We start from the raw sequence: 24,733 nt of genomic DNA, 5'->3' as shown, positions 1-24,733 counted from the left end.
CACCGACCCCTGGATGAACTCAAGTTATAGGGAACATCTACCTACCTATATCTATCCTATATACCTACAGTATCTCAATATCTCATAGTGCTCAAAAAACATTGAGTAAATTACAGCCCCACATTCCTGCCCTAGATTCCTCTCTTCACCATTATAAACTGTATAATAACAAACTATATCATTATGTTATTATAGAATATTACTTGTAAACCAACAAGGATACCGGATATTAACCCTAATCCATCCTAGATCACCAGGGATATTATATATACTCACCTGCCCTGATTCCCTGCCGACTGTCCCTGGCCCAGCTGTGTAGCACTTCCTGGTCACTGTCTCCACACAAGGATGTATCCACTCAGCCTGAGGCGGGATACTGATGCAGAGATTGTCTGTTCAGGCACCAGAAAGAGCTTCAGAGCGGGACTGGGCATCATCGGGATGTTGGCGGCAAAGGATCAGGACAGGAGAGTACAAATTTTAGTGAAACTGGCTCAGTTGCCCCTAGCAACCAATCAGATTCCACCTTGTATTCCTCACAGACTTCTTGGAAAATGAAAGGTGGAATCTGATTGGTTGCTAGGGGCAACTGAGCCAGTTTCACTTTACTCCATGTTTGATAAATCTCCCCCTATTACTTATTACTTTTAAATCTATAAAGAAGCCCCTAGATACCGACATAGAGGTAAGAGACATTAACCCTTTCACTGCCTTGAGCACCAGGAGTATTGGGTCTTTACATAGAAATAAGTGCGTTCATCTCTCCCCGTCTGGATTGTGGAGATATCGGTAATTACAGGGATTAGCCATTAAGCGTTTGATCTGTGGAGCGGAGAGCGAGTGCTGCCGGGCAGCCGGACGCCCAACGCTCATAACCTCTATAGGAAATTATCTCATATCAGGGTATATGGCGGCCGCATTGGTTGTCGCACTCCCCCTCCCCCGGTCACCTACCTTCTTCCTGGACTCGGCTTTTTGGAAACATTCATGCTGTATGTAACTCGCTGCCGATGTCAACCAGAAAGCAGAGGTACTGTCGTTTTGCAGCAGGCCTACAGCTTTCTCCAGAGTCATCGGCACCTCGGATGTCCCCGCTCCAGCGCTGGAACAGACAAAGACAATGAGACTAAAGGGGGGCTCCGACTTCTGGAAAAACTACAATGTTTCAAGTCTATAAGATGGGATTACCCCTTTAACATTTGAATTATCAAAGAAAGACTGGTTGCTAGGGAATGCAGTAAAGACTGTGGTTGTTAGGCAGTGTATCCCTAGCAACCAGACCGTCAGTCACGAGAGATCGGTTGGATTGACAATGTGCTGAGAAGGGCCGGACTTGGTCATGTGCATTGGACCCTAGAATATAACAGGTTTCGTACTATCTGCAATTTTGGGCAGTATGCGGCCTATGGAAGACATTTATCAAACATGGTGTACAGTGAAACTGCCTCTGTTTCCCCTAGCAACCAATCAGATTCCACCTTTCATTTTCCAGAGTCTGTGAGGAATGAAAAGTGGAATCTGATTGGTTGCTAGGGGCAACTGAGCCAGTTTCACTTTACACCATGTTTGATAAATCTCCCCCTATATGCTACAATTGTGTACCTTACAAGCCGCCATTTATGTAGACAGGTCTACTAGATGAGGGATCAAGACATAAGGGGTCTCCATTCATAATAATATGGCACCTAGGTGGTGTGACAGAGGGAAGGGGCAACATGATCACAAGGTGCCAATGGGTTGCCATGGCAAACAGGCCTAGCAAAGGCTGACAGTCCTGTCATACAGTAACTATATGTAATCCTAATAGTCACAAAAATAGAAAAGTAATGGGGAAAAGGTAGCGTCTACACTATACCACCGACTTACCCAACAGCGTCTAGCTGTCCGCCATCGAGCTGCACATTTCCACTGGCTGCAGCCATTGCGGCAGTCATTGTAGCTCTCCGTACGCCCATGTCGATGCCACTGACTGCTGGAGGTGACTGGATAGGCTCCTTTCGGTAGATCGTGTACCTCGTGTTGCTCTGATGCGATTCAAATCTGTTGCCCATCTGGGACCTCCCCTGAGGAGCGGCCCCTGCAGCTTGGGGCTGGTAGTGCCGCTTGTCTAGGAGGTTATCCATACTTTGGCTGTTCCTAGGCTGGTAATAGGGTCTGGACGGACTGGTGGGAACACTATTTATGAACACTGAATCTTGGTCGGACTGGGTGGACTTTTTGACGGTGCTTTGCCGAGGTCTAGTCGCCTGACCGAACTCCGAGCGAGAGTATCGTATGGTGGACATATTGACCCCTCGGGACTCAGGATATCGCAGGCTGGCTGCTGTGATGTTTCTCCGCTGGTCATAGGAAGACATTAAAGCCTCTTGTCTTTCTGGAGAGATATCCCTTCTCACTAGAGGTCGTCTCTGGCCGCCATCCTGCTCGGTACCCCATTGACTGTAAGAGGTGTAACTCTTGGCCCATCCGTTTTCTTGTGCTCTTTGGCCATACTGAGCGTGACCACCGCCCCAACCGTTCTCATGTACAGATGAATAGTTCTGTCAATAAAAGTGAAAAATGTCATTTAAAGGAGAAGTAGGACATCAAAATATAGACTTACAGGTACAGTACGGGTGTTGGATACTGACATGCCAACACTCGAGGGAAAAGGGGGTGCTTGGGGGGAAAAATGGACACGCTAAAACTCAGGAGGAGGGAAAAGATGGTGACACTCGGGGGAAGAAAAAAAGACATCGAAATACTGACGCGGGTGTGGAGGGGAAGGGCAGTGACATGCTAACAGGATGAATGGCATGCCAACACTTGGGCAGAGACACCGTAAGATCTGGCTGCAGACCCGGATCGCTATAGGTTCCGTACGTAATCTGTAACATCGCTCCTGGGTCGACATTGTGTGTTGTGAGACGTCACGCTCTGATCCTCCTGGTAAACATTCCGGAGCTATTGGCGTGGCTGACTCCCAGGAGATAGGGGCACTGCCCTGAGGAATGTTTTTCTTTTTTCAGGGGCCATTGAGTAATGGACAGATGAGTGTGAACATTGTCTGAGGGCCGGATCAGGTATCAATCACTGAAGAATGCGGCTTCAGCTCCAAGGAGGAGGAGGAGGAGGAGGAAGATGTATCAGTCCGATCACAAAGGTTTAATTCCCCGTCTATCACCCCTACCAGCAAATGGAACTAGTCTGGATATACAGATACGGAATATAAATTCTCTGCCTATTGGGTCCATATACTGTTTTTCTTTATGGCTCCATTGAATTCTATGGGAGAACAGTCTTGAGTAGCTACACTGACTTGTGGGGTCCGGCTGCTGGGGCTCCCCATAAATAACAGACTGTAATGGATATGTGCATAGTGGTACAAGCAAACCATCTACATCAATAGTGAGGATCATCAAAAGAAAACGTCAATGGGGCCTTTCTACCAGACAAAACTGGATTGGTTGCTACGATTATCGGCCCCTTACCTTCATGCTGTCATACTTGGAGGGCGATCTGATGGTCTCTCGGTGCATAGTCATGTTGTGAACCGCCTGATCGGGAGTGCTCACAGCACGGTGGATGGTTCCTGAAGACGACAGAAAATAGAAATAATTCAGTGTTTTATTATATACGGAAATTCTTTGATCCGTTTGTCTACCTGGTTAAATTGGACCAAATAATCGATCACGATGATCATTAGATCCGCTAAAGTTTGATTAGTTGTGACGGACGTGTCCCTTTAAGAAGCATGTGCGAGACACGAATACAAAATAAAAAGGAATGGAACAAAGTCGTCTGTCGGCGTCAGCTTGTTCTGATCTATGCAGATTTGTGTAGACGTGTATTTCTATAGTCAGAAGGTAAACAGACTGCTCTAATATAGAAAGGCATAAAAAAAAAAAACACAAAAAAAACACATATACATTATATATATATTTATTATTATTTTTTTATTTTTTTTATTTCTTTATTTCAGTATATATTTAATTTTTATTATTTTAGCCTGGAATACCCCAGAATAATTATACATTTACAGGTTACAGCTGCTGCCCGTGTGTGTGTGTAAACTTTACAATGCTCTATGCAGCATGCTCTACGTATGGGAGAATGTTATGGGCATGCTCTACGTATGGAAGAGTGCTGTAGGCATGCTGTAAGCATAGGAGAATGTTATGGGCATGCTTTATGCAGGAGTAGGTGGCAATCTGTGCCCATCACTTGCTGTCAGTGCTGGATCCTCTGCTTATAATGAAGGTGTTCCTTGTCATTGTCATCCTTGTAAAAACAACAACCCGCATTCCGGTAGAATTTGTCACCTTGATGTATGTAATATTTAGTTACTTCGAGACACAAAGCGCTTTATCTAAGTCTCCATTATGGTTATTTAATCCTAAAATTCTCCCCCCTCCTAGCAGATAATCCGGAGAAAGAACCAGTCCTGCTCCGGAGTCACAGCTACTTTTATTGTGCAGTAAATAAAGGGCACGGAGTAACGTGATCTACAGTAACATGCCATATAAATGGCCCCGAACCACCGCCACCTCCAGCTATAGCCAGGTGCACATAACATCTCATCCAGAACCCGGCCCAGCCGCATTGCTGGCATGTCTGACCATATACAAGGTTTAAATTAAAACTTCACCACATATTTATGGAGTTCACTGCGGGTTTATCTATGTAGACAGCAAAGGCAAACCGTGTCATTATAACACTATACCATACACACCTCCACCCAGGGGCGACCAGAGGAATATCACTGTTATATAAGTATACAGAGAATTACACCTACACATGGGGGGGCAGTACTATAGTAGTTATATTCCTGTATATAGGGGGCAGTATTATAGTAGTTATATTCCTGTATATAGGAGCAGTATTATAGTAGTTATATTCCTGTATATAGGAGCAGTATTATAGTAGTTATATTCCTGTATATAGGGGGCAGTATTATAGTAGTTATATTCTTGTATATAGGGGGCAGTATTATAGTAGTTATATCCCTGTATATAGGAGCAGTATTATAGTAGTTATATTCCTGTATATAGGAGCAGTATTATAGTAGTTATATTCCTGTATATAGGATAAGTATTATAGTAGTTATATTCCTGTATATAGGAGCAGTATTATAGTAGTTATATTCCTGTATATAGTAGAAGTATTATAGTAGTTATATTCCTGTATATAGTAGAAGTATTATAGTAGTTATATCCCTGTATATAGGGGCAGTATTATAGTAGTTATATTCCTGTATATAGGAGCAGTATTATAGTAGTTATATTCCTGTATATAGGGGCAGTATTATAGTAGTTATATTCCTGTATATAGGAGCAGTATTATAGTAGTTATATTCCTGTATATAGGGAGCAGTATTATAGTAGTTATATCCCTGTATATAGGAGCAGTATTATAGTAGTTATATTCCTGTATATAGCAGCAGTGTTATAGTAGTATATCCCTGTATATAGGAGCAGTATTATAGCAGTATATCCCTGTATATAGGAGCAGTATTATAGTAGTTATATTCCTGTATATAGGGAGCAGTATTATAGTAGTATATTCCTGTATATAGGGGGCAGTATTATAGTAGTTATATTCCTGTATATAGGGGGCAGTATTATTATAGTTATATTCCTGTATATAGGAGAAGTATTATAGTAGCTATATCCCAATATATAAGAGCAGTATTATAGTAGTTCTATTCCTGTATATAGGAGCAGTATTATAGTAGTTATATTCCTGTATATAGGAGCAGTATTATAGTAGTTATATCCCTGTATATAGGAGCAGTATTATTATAGTAGTTATATTCTTGTATATAGGAGCAGTAATATAGTAGTTATATTCCTGTATATAGGGAGCAGTATTATAGTAGTTATATTCTTGTATATAGGAGCAGTATTATAGTAGTTATATTCCTGTATATAGGAGCAGTATTATAGTAGTTATATTCCTGTATATAGGGGCAGTATTATAGTAGTTATATTCCTGTATATAGGAGCAGTATTATAGTAGTTATATTCCTGTATATATAATCAGTATTATAGTAGTTATATTCCTGTATATAGGGAGCAGTATTATAGTAGTTATATTCTTGTATATAGGAGAAGTATTATAGTAGTTATATTCTTGTATATAGGAGCAGTATTATAGTAGTTATATTCCTGTATATAGGGGGCAGTATTATAGTAGTTATATTCCTGTATATAGGGGGCAGTATTATAGTAGTATATTCCTATATATAGGAGCAGTATTATAGTAGTTATATTCCTGTATATAGGGGCAGTATTATAGTAGTTATATTCCTGTATATAGGAGCAGTATTATAGTAGTTATATTCCTGTATATATAATCAGTATTATAGTAGTTATATTCCTGTATATAGGGAGCAGTATTATAGTAGTTATATTCTTGTATATAGGAGAAGTATTATAGTAGTTATATTCTTGTATATAGGAGCAGTATTATAGTAGTTATATTCCTGTATATAGGGGGCAGTATTATAGTAGTTATATTCCTGTATATAGGAGCAGTATTATAGTAGTTATATCCCTGTATATAGGAGCAGTATTATAGTAGTTATATCCCTGTATATAGGTGGCAGTATTATAGTAGTTATATCCCTGTATATAGGAGCAGTATTATAGTTATATTCCTGTATATAGGGGGCAGTATTATAGTAGTTATATTCTTGTATATAGGAGCAGTATTATAGTAGTTATATTCCTGTATATAGGGGGCAGTATTATAGTAGTTATATTCCTGTATATAGGAGCAGTAATATAGTAGTTATATTCCTGTATATAGGAGCAGTATTATAGTAGTATAGCTCTGTATATAGGAGGCAGTATTATAGTAGTTATATTCCTGTATATAGGAGCAGTATTATATTAGTTATATCCTTGTATATAGGGGGCAGTATTATAGTAGTTATATTCTTGTATATAGGAGCAGTATTATAGTAGTTATATTCTTGTATATAGGAGAAGTATTATATTAGTCAGTAGTAGCCACAGTTGCTCTATTCCAAGGTCTCATTCACACAATTTCATGAGAACAAACATCTCTCACGCCCCAGCGGCTCTGAATCTGATGTAGCAGAGCCGGCGTATGATTTATTGAAAGAAGCAGATGAGGGAAGTTTATATAAGGAGAATATTGCACCATACAGATATTTGTGCAGGGATTTGCTATCTGACAGCGATCTCCCATCGCACTTAACATATGAGATAAGTATCACAGGCAGCCGGTTCCACCGCACGTCTCATACGGGTTTGTCACCGATATTCGTATCATTCGGCAGTCAGGCTCTGGGTTTCGGATGAGTGGATGATTTGCAGCAATTATATAAGGTTATTATTATTATATAATAAAAGGCAGGAAATGAGTGCGATACAAATGACTACCAGGTAATACTCATTCTAACACGAATAATAACAAGGCCACTACAGAGCCGCAGGCATCCACATAAATAACACTCTTCATTTACGCTATATTTCAATCACTGTGTGTACCGGGCAACGTACCGCAAATGTGGCCAACAGAAAACTGTCAGATACAGAGTCAGGAACTGTCCAGAGCAGCAGCAAATCCCCATAGAAAACCTGCTCTGGACAGTTCCTGACATGGACAGAGGTGGCAGCAGAGAGCACTGTGTCAGACTGGAGAGAATACAACACTTCCTGCAGGACATACAGCAGCTGATAAGTACTGGAAGACTGCAGATTTTTTATATAGCTGTAAATTACAAATCTATAGAACTTTCTGAGACCAGCTGATTTAACAAAAAAAGATTTTTGCCCCTTTAATATAACATCGTATGGCCCCTATAATGCTGTAGGACACCGTAAACAATGGACACTCACTCAGTAATGACTATACATATACACAGAGCAGTAATACAGATCTGTTGCTTCAAAGAAGTGGAATTTAGGGTGGTACGAACTCCTAGTTTCTTAAAGGAGCACTCCTGTTTTTATTTATTTTTATTTACTTATTAGTCTGCCTATCATTCAGCTAGTTTTACCGCATTTAGGCGTTTCTTTCCATCGGAAAATTCCCGGATGAATTTCCTTCAGTTGGGTCATGTGATCTCATGATGACCTCCTGGAAATTACATATGTTTCTGTGCTCTCAATCGGCTCAGCCAGCAGGACCTTGTGGACTGTTCCATTTAAGCTCCACATGGGGGGGGGGTGGACTTCCATCAAAGGCACTAGTCATACAGATCTTTCTACACAGGTATGACAGCTCAGCCTCCCTGACTGTATACGGACAGACTTATGGATAGGGACATGTCCTCCCAGCAGGCAGAGATGGTGCTGACCATGTGATATTGCACCGATGCATTATGGAATTCATGAGAAATTTGTAAGGGAGAAAAAAAAGCCCCCAATGTGGTGACTAATCAGAAGTCCCATGAACCAGATAGTGTAGTAAACTAGATCGATGCAGCAGAGCTGGGATAAAACAGATGACACTGCAGGCAGTAACAACCAATGCAAAAATAAAAAACCCATTCAAGTCAATGGAGAATTTAATGTATCAGCTTATTTCTGCTTGCTGTTGTCTCGATTGAACAGGGAAGGGGAAATCACACCAATAGTGGGGACCCAGCCTTAAGGATCTTCCTCATCGGGCACCGACCACTCATCAATGCATGGGATAGCGATGCGCGGGCGGCGACCGACGATTTAAAAACACCATACTTTACCTATCCAGGCTGCAGGTCTTCTCCTTCTCCTGGGCCCGCACGAAGCAGCAGCTTTGGAGCGGCCGGTCTGAGCTGACAGACCGCTCAGCCAATCACTGGCTGGGACCGCCAAGGCCGCTCCGAAGCTGCTGCTGCTGCGCGCGGGCCCAGGAGAAGGAGAAGACCTGCAGCCTGGATAGGTAAAGTATGGTGTTTAAACAAGGGCTGCAAGGACATCGGTAAAGATGTCCCTGCAGTCCTCGCTAAACGATTATCGGGCTGTGGAATAGGCGCAGTAAATGAACGCCGATCTAGCATTGTTGATCAGGCCCTTACCGGTCCGTGGAATAGGACCCTTAGTGTTTGTGCAGGTTCTAAAAGTGGGGGCCCACCGGAGGATTCTCCTGTCCGACTGGTTCCCTATAATATATATATATATATATATATATATATATATATATATATATATATATATATATATATATATTAATATACACACACACACACACACACACACACACACACAGCAACAGATATATTGCATAGAACTTTGCATGCGGCTCCAGTGTAATCCACACCGTAGTGTTCACCGTCAGTACAACCTGATAGAACATCGTTCACATCCCATACGTTATGACTTGTCCAGAGGGCCCTATATGATCCTCATACCGCAAATAATTTCAACCATCAAACCAGTTTCCTTCAATCTCGCATGAATCTTTTTTTTCGCTGATGTGGTGGAGCCGTAAATCAGACGTATTAATCCGGTGACACATCAAGTAAACTAAAGAGCCCAACACCCCGGAGCGTGATTAAGAAGGTAATTTGCCGTTTTTCAAGTTTCGACTTATTTTACTGCAGAATCATGACAGAATAAATCCCAATAATAAATAAAATGAGAGCTTTTACCATCTGCTAATCATCCCGGAGCAGGAAATTCAAGAAATTCAAGGATATATCCACCTAATGGATCTCTAAAGATGTCCCACCACCGGGCCAGCCATACACATAAGAGTAAAGTCATGCCAACCTAATGGATTCAATGTCATCTCAATGGGTTTGGGGCCTCCCAACTCCAATTCCGTTGTTCTTGGGAAGATAATCTGCCATTTCTACCTTCTCCCTAGCACAGGTTTTACAACATTACCCTCGGCCATGAATACTAGATTGACAATGATATGGCCATGTAGGTACTAAACACTCAGTTTGGAAAAGGTGGATCTAAATTTGCTTTGGAGGATCTGTTGTAATACCTCATGTCTCCTGAGGGGGTGCCATAGGAGAACTTAACACTCACAAAAAAGATTCCAGCTCAACACCTGAGACCATTATAACAAAGGGATAATAAAAGCAGACATCTTCGAAAGGCCAGTAGGAGGTGGAGACATCCTGAGGGACCTCTTTGGCCCCTTCTTCTTGGAACAGAGCCAGACATGTTTCCTCCCCAGCCCCCCACCTATTTTTGTAGAATTTTGTTGAATAATTGTATTATTGTTGCTCTAGTCACAGCTGGTGAAGGGGAGGACCTTGTAGAAGGCGGCGAAGTTGCTAGGAGGCACCTGGTGAAACAACGAGGACATGCCCACTGCTGGAGTGGTGGCCTGGCATTCCGGTGACCTGTTCCAGGTGTTTGTGCAGATGTAAATAGCAGGGTTGTCCTTTCTCTTAGTTATTATTTAAACTAAACAGCTGTGGCCTACCCCCACACTTAAAACTTAACTGGGTTTGCAATCATTATTGTAGAGAATTTAGTCTGAAACGTGTTACACAACCCCCCCCCCCCCATCTCTGCTTCTGTAGGTACCAGCGTATTACACAACCCCCTCGCCCCGGTGTCTGTAGGTACCAGCGTATTACACCCCCCCCCCCCCGCCCTCTGTAGGTACCAGCGTATTACACAACCCCCTCGCCCCGGCGTCTGTAGGTACCAGCGTATTACACCCCCCCCCCCCCTCGCCCGGCTTCTGAAGGTACCAGCGTATTACACAACCCCCTCGCCCCGGTGTCTGTAGGTACCAGCGTATTACACCCCCCCCCCCGGCTTCTGTAGGTACCAGCGTATTACACAACACCCCAGCCCCGGCGTCTGTAGGTACCAGCAGTCTGACGGGTCTGGATGGAGAGCACTTGACATTCTCGACAAGGCCTATTATCTTGTATGAAAGGTTTTAAGGACGGATTTGGCTGATAACCTGAGACACACCGGTCATGACTGGAACAAGTTCTCCCATATCTTTTTACAAGTTCAAGGATTTCGGGAAGTTGAAGATCTGGTTATTCTCTTGAGGAAGCAATCACAGGACTAAGTTATTCTCCGAAATTTAGTGTCTTATACCCCATCCCGTCCCCCCTATTTAAACCATAAAGGCTATCTTATCTACATATTTTCTTACTTTAGTATCACAACTATGGCTGGTCTACATCTCCAACTGGTAGATGGAGACAGGAAGATCTCACAACATCAGTAAAGCAGTATGGGAACCAGGGGTAGCTAAAGACCTCCTCCTCAGGTCAATATTGCCACTGCCTGATCATCTGTAGACAAGACGGGTGGCATGGTCTTTGGATTGGGATGACGGGGGTTGGGAGAGGTGGCTTCCCTCTGATAGTTCACTGGCCAAATGGTCCATGTTAAACACCCCTCCTCATTCAGAACCCATACATGCTTGGTTGAGCCAACCATGCACTGGGGTTTGGAAGGAAAAGAGACCTTGTTGGCCAAACAAGGTTATCTGTATTCTACAAACAGCTCTACATAGTTCTTGGTCAAAGGCTTTTTGGCTGGCAGCCATAATTTCTAAAGCCCTGAGACATTTGGGAGGTTCAGCTGACATTTTATATTGTGTATAGCCACCTTTAGGGTAAGGGCCGTATTACATATGGCAACAGGTGGATACCATCCTATATATCAACTGGTGAACAAGTATTTTACCACATAGTTTCGACAAGTTAAAAAATCCTCATTTGTTAGCCACCCGTCTGTCTGCGTAATATGGGATGTTCGTCCGATGAATGATGGATGTCGAGAGCCACCTGAATAATCCTGCAGCTATTAGTGTAGCCCGGCCCAGACAATAACCGGGACATGTAAAAAGCCCAGATTACTCAGGGAGATGGAAGGTCAACAAAAGATTTTTAACCTGTCAAAACTTTTTGTCTGCCAGCTGATTGTTGGGTCCATCATACAGGGCGATATCCACCTGTTTAGACAATTGGGCAGCAACCTTACCGACATATTACTTACGGTCCATGACAATATGGCCCTTAGCCCAAAAACACTTGTGCGTATCCTGCTCTACAACTATAGGACTTATTGTATGGCCACCAGCGCAACTATTTGGCCTTATAGTCTTCCCACCGTAAGTGGAGCAGTAATCCTGTAATCCCCATCCCCTTAGGTCTACAGGCTCTTATCTACCTGTATAGTGTTTATCCAGAGAGATGTATAGAGCTTCTTATCTATGGTAAGTATATAAGAGCATTACAGGGATTGACAAGACAAATAAAAAGAACAAGTGCAACCAAAGCCCCTTTCACATGGGGTGATTATTAACCAAAATTATCAGCCCAGTGATCAGTCATTTACTTCCCTCTTCTCAGCCGAAACACTTGCTTGGTCAAGCCAACCTGGCTTGTGCATTGGGGTTTAGAAGATACATGAAGAGTCCAAGGCACAAGATCAACCTTCATGAGATAAATCCCTCTATTACGGATTCCACAAGAACATTGGCAATAGACAACGGCAACGTTTTGGCCAATGTGGCCTCTATCAAGGCAAAAGAGAATTACAAATAAAGGGTTCTCTTGCCAAAGGCCGTTGTATAGTGCCAGTATATAATGGAGATGAACAAGTGGTGCAGGAGATGGATTCGTATTTGGATTGGGGCTCGGAGGAGAGAACTGTTGGCTCTCAAACGTATTGACTGCTTTAGAAAGATGATGGTCAAAATGCCCCCATACAAGTCCATGTTTGGCAGGTTCAGCTGACATTTACCCAATGGGGACAACCACCTTTGGGTGGCCGAGACAAAGTGGCCACGGCCATCCTGTCCCACCATGGACATTAGACAGATGATGGCCACGAGACTTCTGCTCAGCTAATTAAAACAAAGGGGGTTGGGGGGCACCAGATGTCACAAGTGATTCTTGTCTTCAAAGGAACAATGGATTCCAAAGACGTTGAACTAGATATTCTATCTACAGTTAGGTTTGACAAAGAACCTATCATGTAAAATGAATGATTATCAATACAGCAACTACGGGGTCAAGCCTAGTCCAGGTCCATGTTGTTTGTTGTAGGGACTGGGAGTAGCATTGAGACAGCTTCAGAAAAGTGTCCGGGTTTAGCCACATGGCCGGCATTTGCTCCAGACGTTCGGAGAAGTTGGATGCCAACCGTTCGGGCTTGGCCACATGAGCGAACCCGACCTCTTTTCCGAAGTTTGCTCAACACTAATTGGGAGACCGATGATGAACTGGAATGACACCAGGTGCACAGAGGACAACCCTACAGAGGGAAGGATCATTTCTCACCAAGCATATCCAGATTATTATTGGTTCGGAATTGAAAAGGGAGCTGCCAGCAGCGATGTTAAAGATACTGTCAGTAGGTTTATGCCGTCCTATCTCAGGGTAATAAACTAGTAACAGAAAAACTAAACAGAACAATGTATAATTTACTTTGTTCTGTGCAGCTGATCCAGAAATCTCCTCCTGAATAACATGGACAGTAAAGTAGTCCTGGATATTCATGAGCAGCAGCAAACTCTGCCCACCAGCAGTTAACTTTCCATGCTGTGTATAGGCAGTCACCTGTCAATCAGCAGCTGGAGGGCGGCGAGAGGGGTGTGGCAAGAATCCTATTCTCCTGCATATTAGGGGAACAGCTGAACAAAATTGTATAAGTTATACACCGATCTGTTTAGCATTTATATCACTAGTTTATGCTGCCCTCATTTAAGTCGGAATAAACCTAGTGACAGATTCCCTTTAACTATTTAGGTGCCAGTGCATTTAGCGTGGCAAACAATCCATCAGACAATATTAGCAGCCTCACTGCCAAGGAGTGTACGTGCGTGTATATCTGCGGGTGGCGTTGATACTCTATACTGAATAAATCGAGATGTTTTTAATATTTTGTCATTTTTAAGTCATTAAGTCTACCGACCCTGTAATTTCCTTCATTTCACGACTTTTCTTTGTGTCCAAATGTCAGTGTTTGGGAGTTAAGGGAATGTGATTGATTCAGAATCTCATGACTAGGTGGGGAAAAAAAAAGAAAAAAAAAAAAGACACATGAAAAATGTATGTTATGGTTTTTACGCCCTAAAAATCTACTGTCGCCCGCAGAATACTGGGGAGTGGCCCCAAAAAAATAACTGCACTGTAACAAAAGTAGGAAACCTCAAGCTCATGGCGAGAGGGCGGCACTTTGAAGAGCACATTTAGGCACCACAATGGGGCCCGACCTCGCTCCCTCACCCGGCATGGATCTTAGATACGAGACGTAAATATTGCTGTATCTTACGCTTCAAGGAGTTTCAGTGACCCCATGCTGGGAAAATCTGGGTCACGTCCGTGCAGACTTCACGTTTTCTTAGAAGTTCCTTTGTGTCAGAAGTTTACTTGACATTTCTCGCTGATTTACTGCTGCTGCGAAGAGCGACAAGGTCTTAAAGTCATGATTTTATACTATCTTACTACTCGCCGGTGATTTATCATATCGTTTTTTATAGTTATTGGTAAGCAGCCCCGCAGGCTTCCTGCATGACAAAGTGAATTTCCCTGCTCGCCCTGCCAATACAAACAGCTCATCGTGAGTAAGCAGCCAATTCTGAACAGTCAAGTTTCTTCTTAGAGGTATCAGTTTCGAAGAAAGCCGAGTGATAGACCAACTGCTGATCCAATGATCGCCTAGATTTTTGATGGGTAATTCGGAGCCATTCTGGTCAAAATGTTCTATTTTAACTTGGTCCATACGACAAAGGAAACCATTATAGGTCACCCCCCCCTCCCCCCCCCCCCCCCCACACACGTTTTCCTAGTCTGAGTGTACACCATAAAGTTGTCGGGGTGTGGCCACTTTGGGTTCGCGTTTGGGCCTAATCCAAACACTTGGCATTCAACTCCCGACACCTGGAGAAGTTGCATGATGCCCTAGGGGGTGCAAGGAAAATATAGATACAGCCTATGGGTCTAGGGTGGCATCCAACTTCTCCAGACACCGCGAGTTGAATGCCGAGTGTTTTGGTTCGGCCAAAACCTGGACACGTATCTGACGTTCGCTCATCACTAGTCTTTATGTCATAGGTATTATACTAAGAGGAGAAGCAGGACTATCGTTGAGAAAGGGAGTCATGTCTATCCCGTTTCCATCAATGTTCGCAACGCAACTATAGTCAATACAACTTTGACAAAAAAAAAAAAATTCACGTCAAAGTCGCAGGCCGACGCATAAATCTACGTCCTGTATGAGAAAAGTGGACTGTTAGCAGTCAGGATGACGTGCTTGGGTGTGAGAAGTGATCGACCGATCCTTTAAAAGTGTGTCCGCCGCTGGTCACATGATCCCCGATTCAATATTGACACAGCCCGTACATAGATATAAAATTCAAATACTATACAAATATCAAGCAGACGGCAGAACAGCCACAGTCGCTGGGAGCCGTGGTAGATAGGACGTAGCTCTGGGTGTGTCGACTTCTTCAGGTTTACATTCAAAATGATTGTCGAGTTCAAAGCGCGGTTTAATTCCGGAGAAGTCGTGCAACGGTAATAATCTATGAAGGCAGCGCGGAGAGGAATGTATCAGAGAATAAATCTAAATTATACATCGCTGAGGGCCATGCTGCTGCTGCTGCCGGAGAAGAACTTGTCTGGTCAGGCTGGTAACTATACCACAAAGAGGAAGAACACAGACACAAAGACAAGGTTCAAAGCTACAGACTTTATCACGTTCAAATAATTTAGAGGTATTTCAGTTAGATCTCTGCTCCCACCCCCTCGAAGCTGACATGTTGGTTCTCTGGTCTATTACCATTGTGGTTACAAAAGTGGCCGTTACTCAGAGGGTCCGGCACTGTGGGCACTATGTGGAGGAGAGGGAAGCCCCTATGTAGAGGCATGCTGCTATCATTACCTGTTTAATAAAGTTTTCCTTCTTAAAGGGGGAACTCCAGAAAAAAAAAAAGTTTGTTTTTTTTCCCTTCAAATCAACTGGTTTTAGAAAGTTATAAAGATTTGTAATTTACTTCTATTTAAAAAAAAAAAATCTCCAGTCTTCCAATACTTATCAGCTGCTGTATGTCCTGCAGGAAGTGGTGTATTCTCTCCAGTCTGACACAGTGCTCTCTGCTGCCACCTCTGTCCATGTCAGTAACTGTCCAGAGCAGCAGCAAATCCCCATAGAAAACCTCTCCTGCTCTGGACAGTTCCTGACATGGACAGAGGTGGCAGCAGAGAGCACTGTGTCAGACTGGAAGGAATACACCACTTCCTGCAGGACATCCAGCAGCTGATAAGTACTGGAAGACAGAAGATTTTTAAATAAGAGTAATTTACAAATGTATATAACTTTCTGAAACCAGTTGACAACTCAAAAGTGCAAACACTTTAAAGGGGGTCTCCACTGAAAGTGGTTTTCCCATTTGAAAAAGTTATCCCCTAGCCTAGTTGTCAGAACTGAGCAGCGGGATGGGGGTCATGCCGCCACACTAATAATTCTCAGAGTAGTGATGCTTGATTCTAAACATTCCGCGTTCGGGACATTAGACCTCCCATAATACTTCTGTCAGACTTTAATTAGACGGTCACCTGGCAGCAAGTGTTCAATTCCCTGCAGCGCCACCTCTGGGGAAATGAAGTATTACACAGTGTCCATTCACATCAGTGGGGGAGATTTATCAAACATGGTGTAAAGTGAAACTGTCCCAGTTGCCCCTAGCAACCAATCAGATTCCACCTTTCATTCCTCACAGACTCTTTGGAAAATGAAAGGTGGAATCTGATTGGTTGCTAGGGGCAACTGAGGCAGTTTCACTTTACACCATGTTTGATAAATCTCCCATGTAATGGAGGACAGGACGGGTCCTCCAGAGCAGGAGGCGCTCTTTGTAACCGCTATAGACAAAAGATGCGGAGGGGATCCCCCCTACAGATTCAGTATAAACAAGACAACCCCTTTAACTCAGCAGGGCAGCCATCTATATAAATAGGATAAGTCGTTCTTGTTGACTTTGGCTCCGATCCCTCAACAGAATGAGAAGTTTCCGAGAAAACATTAGAGAGTTGTCGGCGGGAGAGCGGCCGCCCCCGGTGATACTCATCAGCGCAGGAATCTCCATCTCGCTGGTATCTAATCGTATCTAATCCGTCATCTGATCAGGAATTCCCAGGGATCCTCTAGTAATCTCCAGGCCTAGCCTCAGGATGGGAGCTGCAGGGTAAAGCATGGGGGTGGCAGCTAAGAGATAGGGAGATGTAAGGCCGTATGTTTGGGAGATGTCGCTTCCTGTCTGGAAGGAGATGGAGCAGTCAGTGACAACCGACCGACCGGGCAGGATTCTGCTGAGCTCAGCGGATCTCTCCTTCAGCAGGAATGTGCTGGTAGTGAGGACTCGTGTACAGTGACAGCAGGCCACCTGGCCATCACAGCGCAGAGCTGACATCCTCTGTGCTGCTGTGGACCCATAGTGTAAGGCAAAGCTACAACTCCCATCATGCCTGGACAGCCAAAGCTTTAGTTTTAGTTTTGCCACAGCTGGAGAGCCAAGGTTTCTTACGTGTCTCTAGTCCCCTCCTCAGTCCTCACCACTCACTTCCAGACCAGCACATGCCTCTTCTGAAATCCTCTGTGCTGCTGTGGACCCATTATATAACGTGTCTAGTCACCTCCTCATATGCAGCCTCCTCGTTACTCATCACATAAGGAGAATAAGTCACCGTTCACTTCCAGACCAGCACCGGCTGAACTCCTCTGTGCTGCTGTGAACCCCCAGTTCTCCTTTCCATATCACTACGAGGCACTGTCCACTTCCTGAAATGCTCTGTGCTGCTTCCTCCTGCAATCTATCCATTCTTCTCCTCACATGCCGCCCTGTCCTCTCCCACATCACAGCTCCCCATGAGGACAGCCTGCCTTGAATTCCTCTGTGCTGCTGTGGACCTGTAAGGCTCAGGTGAGACTCACCACCATTCTTTATCTTCTATCATAGCACATCGCTCATACGCTGCTCACCAACATCACGGGGTGGACAACGCGTTACTTCCTGAAATACTCTGTGCTGTGGGAAGACCCTACCCTCCCAATAGATAACCATGAAGCTCCTCGTCTCCTCACATCATGTCTGACCTGTCCTCACCCATCCCTACATAGCTATCCCACTCTTCTCCTGAAATACTCTGTGCTGCGGGATAACCCTGCCCTCCCACTATATAACCTAGAAGCTGAGATTCCCTCATCTCCTCACATCATATCTCACGCACCCTGTCCTCAACCATCCCTACATAGCTATCCCATTCCTCCTGAAATACTCTGTGCTGCGGGATAACCCTGCCCTCCCACTATATAACCTAGAAGCTGAGATTCCCTCTCGTCTTCTCACATCATATCTGACCTGTCCTCACTAACATCGTCCATCTAAGTTTCTACCCCTATAATATCAGCTTACGCATCTCCTGAAATACTCTGTTCTGCTGTATTATGTTTTTTTATTATTTGTTTTTATCTCCATTGAATTCTTGGTCACTTTCCCCGCGGCCTCTACCATGACCCCCAGGTTGTGGCATCTGTCAGATTACTTGACGGAAACCAGTGACCATCCCCAAGTGCTGCCCTGTTTATTCTGGGCAATGTGCGTTCCATTACTGTAAGACCCCTTATCTGAGGAGCCCCCGGCCTGACCCCAGCGCGGCCCCTCTGTACTGTCACATGGTGTTATTTATGGTGGAGACCACTCAGGACTTCTCATCCCACACCCCAGTATGACGCATGATGGCCTGGCCGAGCATGGCAGCACCGGGCCCAGAGGTCAGGGAGAAGTTCAAGAGAAGAATGTGGGATTCATCAGAGGAATGTGCCCCTACCCCCCGCCTAATCGCCCCAAACACCCCTACAAACCAGACCCGCCCCCCATCACCACCACCACCCCTACAGATCAGACCACCCTCCGCAACACCCCCTACAAACTGTAAAGCAACGTATGACTCTTACACTTTCTATGTCCTCACACTTCACATGGCCGCCATCTCTCCTGACCACCATAAGACTGAGCACACGTGTTCTGAGAGGGGAGCTAATGCCGGACGCCTCTGGAGGTGGCTTATCTCCTCTGAGAACAAAAGGATCAGGCTTAGTGAAATGGACACATCCAATACTTCATCATTGGATGATCCTTCTCTTCCCTACATCATCTATCTAGGAGAACCAGGAGGCCGATCCTTCTCTACATCATCTATCTAGGAGAACCAGGAGGCCGATCCTTCTCTACATCTATCTAGGAGAACCAGGAGGCCGATCCTTCTCTATATCATCTATCTAGTAGAACCAGGAGGCCGATCCTTCTCTTCTCTACATCATCTATCTAGGAGAACCAGGAGGCCGATCCTTCTCTTCTCTACATCATCTATCTAGGAGAACCAGGAGGCCGATCCTTCTCTTCTCTACATCATCTATCTAGGAGAACCAGGAGGCTGATCCTTCTCTTCTCTACATCATCTATCTAGGAGAACCAGGAGGCCGATCCTTCCCTACATCATCTATCTAGGAGAGAGAACCAGGAGGCCGATCCTTCTCTTCTCTACATCATCTATCTAGGAGAGAGAACCAGGAGGCCGATCCTTCTCTACATCATCTATGGGGGGAGAACCAGGAGGCCGATCCTTCTCTTCTCTATATCATCTATGGAGAGAGAACCAGGAGGCCGATCCTTCTCTTCTCTATATCATCTATCTAGGAGAACCAGGAGGCCGATCCTTCTCTTCTCTACATCATCTATCTAGGAGAACCAGGAGGCCGATCCTTCTCTACATCATCTATCTAGGAGAACCAGGAGGCTGATCCTTCTCTTCTCTATATCATCTATCTAGGAGAACCAGGAGGCCGATCCTTCCCTACATCATCTATCTAGGAGAGAGAACCAGGAGGCCGATCCTTCTCTTCTCTACATCATCTATCTAGGAGAGAGAACCAGGAGGCCGATCCTTCTCTACATCATCTATGGGGGGAGAACCAGGAGGCCGATCCTTCTCTACATCATCTATCTAGGAGAGAGAACCAGGAGGCCGATCCTTCTCTACATCATCTATGGGGGGAGAACCAGGAGGCCGATCCTTCTCTTCTCTATATCATCTATGGAGAGAGAACCAGGAGGCCGATCCTTCTCTTCTCTATATCATCTATCTAGGAGAACCAGGAGGCCGATCCTTCTCTTCTCTACATCATCTATCTAGGAGAACCAGGAGGCCGATCCTTCTCTACATCATCTATCTAGGAGAACCAGGAGGCCGATCCTTCTCTACATCATCTATCTAGGAGAACCAGGAGGCCGATCCTTCTCTACATCATCTATGGAGAGAGAACCAGGAGGCTGATCCTTCTCTACATCATCTATCTAGGAGAACCCGGAGGCCGATCCTTCTCTACATCATCTATCTAGGAGAACCAGGAGGCTGATCCTTCTCTACATCATCTATCTAGGAGAACCAGGAGGCCGATCCTTCTCTTCTCTACATCATCTATCTAGGAGAACCAGGAGGCCGATCCTTCTCTTCTCTACATCATCTATGGAGAGAGAACCAGGAGGCCGATCCTTCTCTTCTCTACATCATCTATGGAGAGAGAACCAGGAGGCCGATCCTTCTCTTCTCTACATCATCTATCTAGGAGAACCAGGAGACCGATCCTTCTCTTCTCTACATCATCTATCTAGGAGAACCCGGAGGCCGATCCTTCTCTACATCATCTATCTAGGAGAACCAGAAGGCCGATCCTTCTCTTCTCTACATCATCTATCTAGGAGAACCAGGAGGCCGATCCTTCTCTTCTCTACTTCATCTATCTAGGAGAACCAGGAGGCCGATCCTTCTCTACATCATCTATGGGGGGAGAACCAGGAGGCCGATCCTTCTCTACATCATCTATCTAGGAGAACCAGGAGGCCGATCCTTCTCTACATCATCTATCTAGGAGAACCAGGAGGCCGATCCTTCTCTTCCCTACATCATCTATCTAGGAGAACCAGGAGGCCGATCCTTCTCTACATCATCTATCTAGGAGAACCAGGAGGCCGATCCTTCTCTTCCCTACATCATCTATCTAGGAGAACCAGGAGGCCGATCCTTCTCTTGTCTACATCATCTATGGGGGGAGAACCAGGAGGCCGATCCTTCTCTACATCATCTATCTAGGAGAACCAGGAGGCCGATCCTTCTCTTCTCTACATCATCTATCTAGGAGAACCCGGAGGCCGATCCTTCTCTACATCATCTATCTAGGAGAACCAGGAGGCCGATCCTTCCCGCGGACCTGACAGCTCTCCACATCATCCGGTGTAATAGGGGCTTTACGGCCGCACAGAAGACGCTTTTACACGGACTGATTTTCGGCTGAATGAGCGATAGTGAAAAACGTCCGGGACGTCTCATATTGAGAACAGTTCTCCTCAGGATAAGGGTCAGGTTGCGGGGTCTTGAGGATGGGGGGGGGGGGGGGGGCTGACAGTCTTCATCCTGAATGGAGCAGCTAGTCATGCGACCACCACTCATACCATACATTGTAAGGGGTTGTCCAACCATCAGGACTTATCCACAGAACGGGTCTAATCCCAGGGGAGGGGGCCGCTAAGACCCCGCAGTCTAAACAATGGGGAGCCGAGCCTCCTGTCAGCACACAACAATGGGGAGCCGAGCCCCCTGTCAGCACACAACAGTGGGGAGCCGAGCCTCCTGTCAGCACACAACAGTGGGGAGCCGAGCCCCCTGTCAGCACACAACAATGGGGAGCCAAGCCTCCTGTCAGCACACAACAATGGGGAGCCGAGCCCCCTGTCAGCACACAACAATGGGGAGCCGAGCCTCCTGTCAGCACACAACAGTGGGGAGCCGAGCCTCCTGTCAGCACACAACAGTGGGGAGCCGAGCCTCCTGTCAGCACACAACAGTGGGGAGCCGAGCCTCCTGTCAGCACACAACAGTGGGGAGCCGAGCCTCCTGTCAGCACACAACAATGGCCGTGCCTGCTCTACTTATTCTCTATGGGAGCTGCCAGAGCTGCCTATGCTCAAGATCACGGTGGTGGTGGTGGTGGTGGGGGGGGGGCGCGATGCTCCAAAGCCGGACCCCCGTTATCAGACTGCTTTGGATCATATGGTAGGATGCCGCCTTTAAAGGGTTCCTTTAAGGAAGGAAGGTTGCTTAAAGGGGTAGTTCAGCAAAAATTAACTGGTGCCAGGGATTTGCAATTTACTTCTATTACAATCTCCAGTCTTCCAGTACTTATCAGCTGCTGTATGTCCTGCAGGAAGTGGTGTATTCTCTGCAGTCTGACACAGTGCTCTCTGCTGCCACCTCTGTCCATGTCAGGAACTGTCCAGAGCAGGAGAGGTTTTGCTGCTGCTCTGGACAGTTCCTGACATGGACAGAGGTGGCAGCAGAGAGCACTGTGACAGACTGGAGAGAATACACCACTTCCTGCAGGACATACAGCAGCTGATAAGTACCGGAAGACTGGAGATTTTTAAAAAGAAGTAAATTACACATCTCTGGCACCAGTTGATTTGAATTTTTTTTTTTTTTTTTGCTGAACTCCCCCTTTAAGGAAGGATGTAATGATGGTGAGATTGGTTGGCATCCGGCTTTCCCCAAAAAATAGAAAAAAAAATTATTAAAAAAACGCAAATATTGGCAGCCCCCCCTCAGTGCCAGGGTCCTCACCCAGCTTTCCGCCTCCCCTGACAGCCTGCAGTCTCCGCTGACCGCCCGGCCGGCTATCCCTCTTGGAATGTAATAAGATAAGATGACTATATACAGTATATACACCTCATCAGAGAGGAATGCCGCCCGGTGGGGCCGCCAGGAACGTCCCTTTGCTATCGGCCACAGGTTGGCATTCGCCTTGTTACTGGTTATTATATCTTTATTACAGTTTCCTTTTAAAAATCTTTTTATGTAGAAGCCGGAAGCTGTAAAATCAGAAATGTCAGGAGGCGGAGGCGGGCGATCACCCGGAGCGGCTCACCTAATGGACGGATAATCCCTACAGCATCCCTGCACCACGGCCTTAGAACGTTCACATTCCTTAAAGGGGCTGTTCACAAAAAAAAAAAATTAACTGGTTCCAGAAAGTTATATAGATTTGTAATTTACTTCTATTAAAAATCTGCAGTACCTATCAGCTGCTGTATGTCCTGCAGGAAGTGGTGTATGACAGTGCTCTCTGCTGCCACCTCTGTCCATGTCAGGAACTGTCCAGAGCAGGAGAGGTTTTCTATGGGGATTTGCTGCTGCTCTGGACAGTTCCTGACATGGACAGAGGTGGCAGCAGAGAGCATTGTGTCAGACTGGAGAGAATACACCACTTCCTGCAGGACATACAGCAGCTGATAAGTACTGGAAGAGTGGAGATTTTTTATTTTTTTTAACAGCGATGCTTCCTATGATCTGTTCACACTATTTGACTGTAGGACCGTAATAGTGACCCTCAGTATCAGTACCTTGAATATATTACAGTCTAAACAGCAATCACGGCAGGATTAAACCTGGAAACCATCAGCATGTTGGTGTATACAGATCAGCTGTTTGTATTGTGTGTAAGTGTAACATAACCGAAACGCGTGAACGGACCTACAGAAACTCGGAGCCTCTGTAAGAAGTAGTCGCCGCCACTACAGGGACACGTGGCACGATATCGATACATTGCAACCTGAAGAAGAACTATGGATAACTGGAAACCATCAGCAAGTTGCTGTTGACAGATCTCTTCCTTTTATGCCAGTTCATTAGCACTATGAATACATCATGATGCCCAGCTGTGACTGAGTCCGTAACCCTCCTGTGACCAGACTTGCCATTTGTGTTTATGAACCCACTTGGCTGTCATCACCCTACTTGCTGATAGTTTCTAGACAACAATATGAGGATTTCCATTACAGTGTTTGAGCCAAGGTGTCATTCAGCATCCTTAGAAATAACAAACAATAGTAGGAGATCTTAAAAGCAGCCAGCCTACTTGCTGACAGTTTCCATACAACAATATTATTTTTGCATTAAAGTGTTTGCACGTATTCCATAAGCCGAACACATCCAAACACTCTGAGAAAAGATTGTTGTCTGGAAACTGTCAGCAAGTTCCAAAAGAGCTAACCATTTTTTTTTGTAGGTCATAAACACAAACACATCCAACCACTCTAATAAAAACCCTCATACTGTTACCTGGAAACCATCAGCAAGTAGGCCGGCTTCTTCTGAGTATAGCAATCGACCATTTACTGTTTATTAGAATACCCAATACAATTTGGTTCATAAATAGAATAAAAGGTCTTTCAGAAGTAGCCAGGCTACTTGCTGATGGTTTCCGGGGAACAGGATGAGGCTTTTCATTAGACTGTCTGGATGCATTTGAGCTTATGAACCGACATGTGATGCGTATTCCATAAACAATAAAACAATGCAGTTCTAAGCTCTCGTAGATGCAGTTAGCCTACTTGCTGATGGTTTCCAGGTAACAATATGATGATTTTCATTAGACTGCATGTAATGTGTTTGAGCGTATAGCCCATGTGATGCGTATTCCATAAACAGAATAAAACAATGCACATATAAGCTCTTGTAGATGCAGCCAGCCTACTTGCTGATAGTTTCCAGGTAACAATATGATGATTTACATAAGACTGCATGTAATGTGTTTGAGCGTATAGCCCATGTGATGCGTATTCCATAAACAGAATACAACAATGCAATCCTAAGCTCTCTCAGAAGCAGCCAGCCTACTTGCTGACGCTCTCCGGATACAAATAATAGGATTTTCTTCACTTTAAGGTGAACTAATAACAAAATCGCCACATT

General features: G+C 44.9%; 1 protein-coding gene across 1 annotated transcript in view; it reads right to left on the bottom strand.

Moving 5' to 3' along the window:
- Positions 1 to 24,733, bottom strand: part of PKP2 (plakophilin 2) — a 39,259-nt gene that overhangs the window by 13,543 nt on the left and 983 nt on the right. The window contains exons 2-4 of the mRNA XM_069965846.1: positions 3,471 to 3,571; positions 1,867 to 2,540; positions 955 to 1,102 (exon numbers count right to left, since the gene is read on the bottom strand). Coding sequence (XP_069821947.1) covers positions 955 to 1,102; positions 1,867 to 2,540; positions 3,471 to 3,571 — 923 coding nt within the window. The remainder of the gene's footprint in view (positions 1 to 954; positions 1,103 to 1,866; positions 2,541 to 3,470; positions 3,572 to 24,733) is intronic.

This window comes from Dendropsophus ebraccatus, chromosome 1 (assembly GCF_027789765.1).
Source record: "Dendropsophus ebraccatus isolate aDenEbr1 chromosome 1, aDenEbr1.pat, whole genome shotgun sequence".
Lineage (NCBI taxonomy): Eukaryota > Metazoa > Chordata > Amphibia > Anura > Hylidae > Dendropsophus > Dendropsophus ebraccatus.
The sequence above is the reverse complement of the archived record's forward strand: the minus strand, read 5'-3'. Positions and strand labels throughout refer to the sequence as shown.